The 6,172-nt window shown below is 42.4% G+C and overlaps 1 protein-coding gene across 3 annotated transcripts in view; it reads left to right on the top strand.

Moving 5' to 3' along the window:
* The first annotated feature begins 2,810 nt into the window (after positions 1–2,810).
* LOC138622451 (RNA binding protein fox-1 homolog 2-like) overlaps positions 2,811–6,172 on the top strand; it is a 50,491-nt gene continuing 47,129 nt past the window's right edge. Inside the window, exons 1-2 of one of the 3 annotated variants that reach the window (XM_069701266.1) lie at positions 2,812–3,109; positions 3,915–4,125. In XM_069701266.1, the coding sequence (XP_069557367.1) occupies positions 3,925–4,125 (201 nt within the window). In that variant the 5' untranslated portion in view covers positions 2,812–3,109; positions 3,915–3,924. Of the gene's footprint in view, positions 4,126–6,172 lie in introns of all 3 variants that reach the window. The other 2 variants (XM_069701264.1, XM_069701263.1) reach the window with 2 other exon arrangements.

Raw genomic sequence — 6,172 nt, 5'->3', positions numbered from 1 at the left:
AGGAATTCTTAAACAAAAATAGTGCCACTGTGTGTCTTGTTCTTATACATCTGCAAACTTTAGCCTAGATAGTAAAAAAAAAAAAAAAAGTTGTTCATCATACGGATAACAACTAAAAACACACCTCTTCCGATTCTACTTAAAAAAATAAAAAAAAAAAAAATCCCCTCGGGGATTAATAAAGTAATTACCTAACCTAACCTAACCTACCTTGAACAGTAGGACTTTAGTAGCACTTAAAATGGCACTTACTCATAGCACTTTGTAGTTTGGCTTTCTTGAAGAAATTGTATTTTCTTGATTCCTGTTGTTCTGGGTTTTGTCCCCTCATGGTTGAAATGCACTTATTGTATGTCGCTTTGGACAAAAGCGTCAGCTAAATGTAATGTAAAAATAATCTATATTTAACCATTATAGAGGTCAGTTTTGATTCTTGAAATTGAAACTTGGAAACCAAGAAGAAGAGGAACAAAGGACAGGGAATGCGCTGGTTAAACGTTGGCCTCTCCTCCCACCAGCTGTGCAGGAAGTATTAAAATCCTTTACCCATTATTATTATTATTAAGAAAAAAAAACACTCTAGTGAAAGTCTCACATTCACAACCATGTAAGTATAAAGGGCAAAATGTACCCTCTTATGAAAAATGTAAGTAACCTACTACTGTCAGTGTTTTACTATTGTGTTTATGGATTCATAGTCAAAGTATGAATGTTACATTACATTACATTTCATTTAGCTGACACTTTTATCCAAAGCGACTTACAATAAGTGCATTTCAACCATGAGGTTACACAACCCAGAACAACAAGAATCAAGAAAATACAATTTCTTCAAGAAAGCCAAACTACAAAGTTCTATCAGTAAGTGTCATTTTAAGGGCTACTGTTCAAGGTAAAGTCTGAAGAAGTGTGTTTTTAGTTTGCGGCGGAAGATGTACAGAGTTTCTGCTGTCCTGATGTCGGTGGGGAGCTCATTCCACCATTTAGGAGCCAGGACAGAAAACAGTCTTGATTTTGTATGTGAAATAGAATGGAATAATAATAATAATAATAATAATAATAATAATAATAAAGTAAAATAAATGGAGTAAAAAGTTGGCCTATTTGTCTATAAGTATGTGAATAGAAGTGGAAAGCTATATAAAATAGAAATACTAGTTAAAATACAACTAAAATACAAGTACTTAAGTATAGTAAAAGAAATACCATACATTCACCACTGCCCTTCCCCATCTGCTCAGGTGAACACAGCCATTATGATAAAAGCAGAGGCAGAAATTATACAAATAATATACAGGAATATATAATAAGATATAATTTTTTTTAAATTTCACCATTGTGCATTTTTCACATGCCATATCTTTTCATAACCTGTGAGGTCTGTGGCTGCATTAAGAGAGTAATGGCCTCTTTCTGGCTCTCAGAGGCTCTGAAACAGGCGGCGGTGAGAAGTGATGTGACCTCGCCGCCGTCCATCATTGCAGGTTCAGTGGGTGGCAGGGAAACAGGTAGCAGGAGAAAGAAAGGAGGTTGATAGACTGAGTCACAGAGATGGAGGGGAGGAAGCACACGCAATAAACTACTCTCTCAACAGCTCACACACACACACACACACACGCACGATCACACACACGTTTACACACGGTCGGTTGGTCAGAGGTGACTGCAGTCATCTGTTCTGAGGCAGACAGGTGAAGAGAGGAATCAGTGCAGGTTGTGTGTGTGTGTGTGTGTGTGTGTGTGTGTGTGTGTGTGTGTGTGTGTGTGTGTGTGTGTGTGTGTGTGTGTGTGTGTGTGTGTGTGTGTGTGTGTGTGTGTGTGTGTGTGACAGCAAGCAGCAATTTCTCTTTTTTGGTGTATCCCTCTTCTCAGTTATTCCAGCTTTGCCACTGTAAACTGCAGCCATATTTGATTGATGTTGCTTTTTAAATGAATTGTATGACATCAAATTCACAAGAGTCCAGATGGAAACGTTTCCCCTCGGATGCTCCGCCATTAGGTGGCCACTAGGTGGCGCAAAAGCATTAAAAAACATGACTGTACTGCATATCATCAAAAAATGAAACTCGGGGACTGCAGGGGCCAACTTGGGGATCTTTTGATTTATTTTTGATTTGTATTTTATTTCCGTGCTGGAAACGTTTGACTATTATGGGATTTGATTGGATATTTTTATTCGACCGTGCATCAAAAATACACATAAACTGTGAATATAGTTCAATTTATAAAGCGAATATGTTTAAAGATGTCTCGAAGAACTGATGAATTTACATACTCGTGAACATACGTCATATGAATAAAAAAAAAAAAAAAAAAAAAAAAAAGGGAGAATCCACTGTCTTTTTGTTCATATTAGAGACTAATTTTGTTACGCTGAAGAGCATATGTGCATCCGCCTCACCATAATAACTGCATTTACAACTCTACAGCCTATTACTGTAACACTATTAAATATAGGCCTATGAAAATCGTCGGGTATTCTGGAGTAAAATCTGGTCTTTATTTTATATTTTACTTGATGACTTTTGTAAAAAAACAACAACAACAAACAAAACAATTATTTTCAAATAGTTTATTTAATTATTCTTTTATGTATGTCATTTTTCTCCGATAGCCTATTAAAGGAGATTTATCCGCAATTATTATTATTATTATTTTTGCCACGGTTAGGAGTGACAAAATAATACCATCTTCATATTAAATCGGATAAAAAAAAACAATAAAAAAAAAACAATTGAGTGAAGGTAGAGGTGGAGGAGATAAGAGGCGGTGGTGGTGGTGGTGGGGGGGAGAAAGGAGGAGAAGGAGACCGAGGAAGAAACGCAGACTTCAGACCAGCCCACCTTCCCTCTCCGTCCCGTCTCTCCCCGTCAGGTCCGGGAAGATAAATCCGACCGCGGATCAGCGCCTCCTCCTTCTCCACCGCTTCTCACTCTTTCTTTTTTTTGTGTGTGTTTTTTTTTTGTTTTTTTACGCGTCGGAGGAAAACCGTGTTCGTCGGTTAAAGCCGAGAGACTTTTTCCTCATCCGCAGCAGGACCAGGGACCAGGGACCAGACCGCGGCGAGGGAGCGGACAAGAAGGGGGGACCGGAATCAAGAGGACGGCCGGTAGGGAACCGCACAGGACTTTCAAGCGCAAAAAAAAAAACCAACAAAACAACAACAACAACAAAAAAAAACAACAACCCTATATTTAGCGGCAAGAGGAGAAAGAGAGAGGATCGCGGCTTGGCCCCGGTTACGAGGAGGAATATTAAAAAAAAAAAAAAATACGCGTAGCTAATTTGCGACCATTCGTGTCCTCGGCAGCGGGAGCGTGCAGCTCTCCGAGCCGCGTTTATAAAGGCAGCTAGCGGAATGTAATGCTAGCTGGCTAGCTAATGTTAGCGGGCTAATTAGCTCGTCAGGCATCCGAGAGTCGGACGTTGTGATCTTTAATTTTTTTTTTTTTTTAATAAGTCCCCGTTTTTGGAGTCGTTTTACTTTTCTGGGTGTTTAAAAAAAAAAAGAAAAAAAAAAGAGCTGTAGTGAATGGTACTTTTTTCTTTTTTTCTTTTTTTCGTGTGCCTGATACGGTCATCATGTTCTGCCTCACGGAGCTAACGCGAAGTTAAAACAATAAACACCGCGAGTTTCTTAATATTGATGAAAAAAAAAATCTGTTTAATATTTTCCGTCCACGCGTCTTTTTGGAGAAGACGAATCCGCTGTTGGACATCCAGCTGCGGACAAATCCACGAGGACAAAGCTTGAACGACACACACACACACACACACACACACACACACACACACACACAATATATATATATATATATATATATATATATATATAAAAAAGACTTTTTGACTAGTGACTGCTGCCGTCCAATGTTAATGTCGACCGACGTTGCATCTATAATGCTCCCCGTTAGTCGGGGGATAATGGACCGGGAAAGGGACATCGAAACGGCCGCCGGACCGCATGCGAACGCGGCCGGGGGTCCGGCGGTAGTCCGGGGCATGAAGCGTGGAGACCCGGAGCCTGACGCGCAGACAGCCGCTGTCCTCCCCGACTTGGCCGTGGCGGAGTGCAAAAGACCGAGGATAGACGGGACCGGGGGTGTTGTTGGTGACATTGGACAGGTAAGAATGAAAACACAAAGGAATCCCTTTTTTTTTTTTTTTCCTCACATGTTTTTGTTTTCATCTCGGGTTTGTAATCTTATTATCTGCCTTCCTTTTTTTTTTTTTTTTTTTAAATTTTCCAGGAGGAAAAAAAAATCCCCCACAAAAAAACAACTAAAAAAAAACCCAAACATTTGCTCCTCAGCATCAGCAGGGGATGATGATGATGATGATGTTTTTGACAGGCCCTCTTTTCTCTCATCAACATAATCGAGCAGCAGTGCAACAAATAGAAAAATGCTTTAAATTAAGAGTTGTATATGTTAGAAAGAAAAAATAAAAAGTGTGTGTGTGTGTGTGTGGGGGGGGGGGCCTTGTTGAAATACTGTCTGAGCTCCTGGAGCTGCTCAGTGAGGGAGCATGACCAAGCCAGACAAAGGTAATATGATACAGGCTCCATTGCTATGACAGACAGCTCGACAGCAAAGATCAGAGACATTCATCATGCCTTCCTCACGGAGAGTAAACCACGGCTTTGTCACATGTTTCAATGCCCAGTGTGGTGGTTTTTTTTTGTGTGTTGTTGTTGTATGGATGAAATTACTCAGACCTGTGATGATCATTTTTAGTGAGTCACCACAAATCCTCCATACACACAGCATGTGCCATTACTCCTCCCCCCCCCACCCCACCATCCACCCTCCCTGATTGTCGCTAGGTGTTAAAAGAGAGAGGCAGACAGGGATTGGGGGAGGGGTCACCCTAGTGAAAGACAAAGAACAGAGCTTTTTGCTGGAGGCAGAAGGAGCAAAAAAAAGGGGGGGGGGCTCCTTAACATGGGTCTTCCCTGCTCTCATGACTCGACTGCTGAAGCAGCATCAGCAGCCTCTCCGGACTAATCTGTGCATGTTGCAGTCAGCTAGAGGACCGCCGACACACGGCGGCGTGCACCTCTCCGTGGATGCACTGCTGTTTATTTCTCTGTCTTTCTCTTTCACAAACACGTACGCTACGCATCACTCTTTTACGCCTACACGCGTATGCTTTGAAGTGCCCCCGATCTACTAGTACAAAGGGAAATTTTAGCTGACGGCTGGTTTTTTTTTTTTTTTAGTCCAGGGCAGCAGCAGTAACAGTAGTCGAAGGGCAGGCGGATGTGGCTTGAGGTCACCTGGAGGTAATTGAATCCTGGAGAACTGGTGAAGGGGAACTGGTAAAATACTTTAATTGGCAGTGAGGCTGACCTGCTGCAAAGACAAATAGGTCCCGTGTAACGCTGTGGAGCCCGGTGACGCTTCACAGAGGAGGGACGCTGGTGATGGGGAAAGGTTATAGCCCGCCGGCTAACATGATGGGACAATGAGCAGCGTGGCACAGAGAGGATTCTCTTTTCCCATCAGTTGTATTGATTGCTGGGCACTCAGGGGTGGGGTTGAAGGGTGGGGTTGAGTGTGTGTGTGTGTGTGTGGGGGGGGGGGGTTATGGAAATAGAGTGGACAGAAGCAGAGATGTGACCTGAGGATGAGTGGATAGATTGATGGAGGGAGAGAAAGAGAGGTGGATTGAAAGTGTGTGTGTGTGTGTGTGTGTGTGTGTGTGTGTGTGTGTGTGTGTGTGTGTGTGTGTGTGTGTGTGTGTGTGTGTGTGTGTGTGTGTCTGGGACTGGAGGAGGACAAAGAAAAGCAAAGCGTGGGGTTTTAAATGGACACAATATGCGGGTGGATTGCCGGAGAGGGAAAAGGGACTCCGATAGATGGGACTGGGATCGCGAGATGTTGGTGGGGGGATAAAGGATGGAGGCAAGGAGAGAGGGAGAGGGAGAGAAAGAAAATCAGCAGTATTAGCTTGCACCCATCAGGGTTCATGAGGGGGAAGTGATGGATGGCAGGCGCAACATGATCAGTTGGGGGAGAGATAAGCGGGAGGATGGGGCCTGAATGAAGATGAGTTGCTTAGGGATACTTTATGCAAAGGGTAAATATCATATAAACATGCATATAAAATATATATTTTTACACACACACACACACACATCGGCAGTTCGATCCTGGTGGTTGAGTATCGT

The sequence above is a fragment of the Brachyistius frenatus genome, unplaced genomic scaffold, assembly GCF_029030835.1.
Source record: "Brachyistius frenatus isolate BFR_SWC_R1_liver_20210118 unplaced genomic scaffold, ASM2903083v1 Contig_36, whole genome shotgun sequence".
Classification (NCBI taxonomy): domain Eukaryota; kingdom Metazoa; phylum Chordata; class Actinopteri; family Embiotocidae; genus Brachyistius; species Brachyistius frenatus.
The sequence above is the reverse complement of the archived record's forward strand: the minus strand, read 5'-3'. Positions and strand labels throughout refer to the sequence as shown.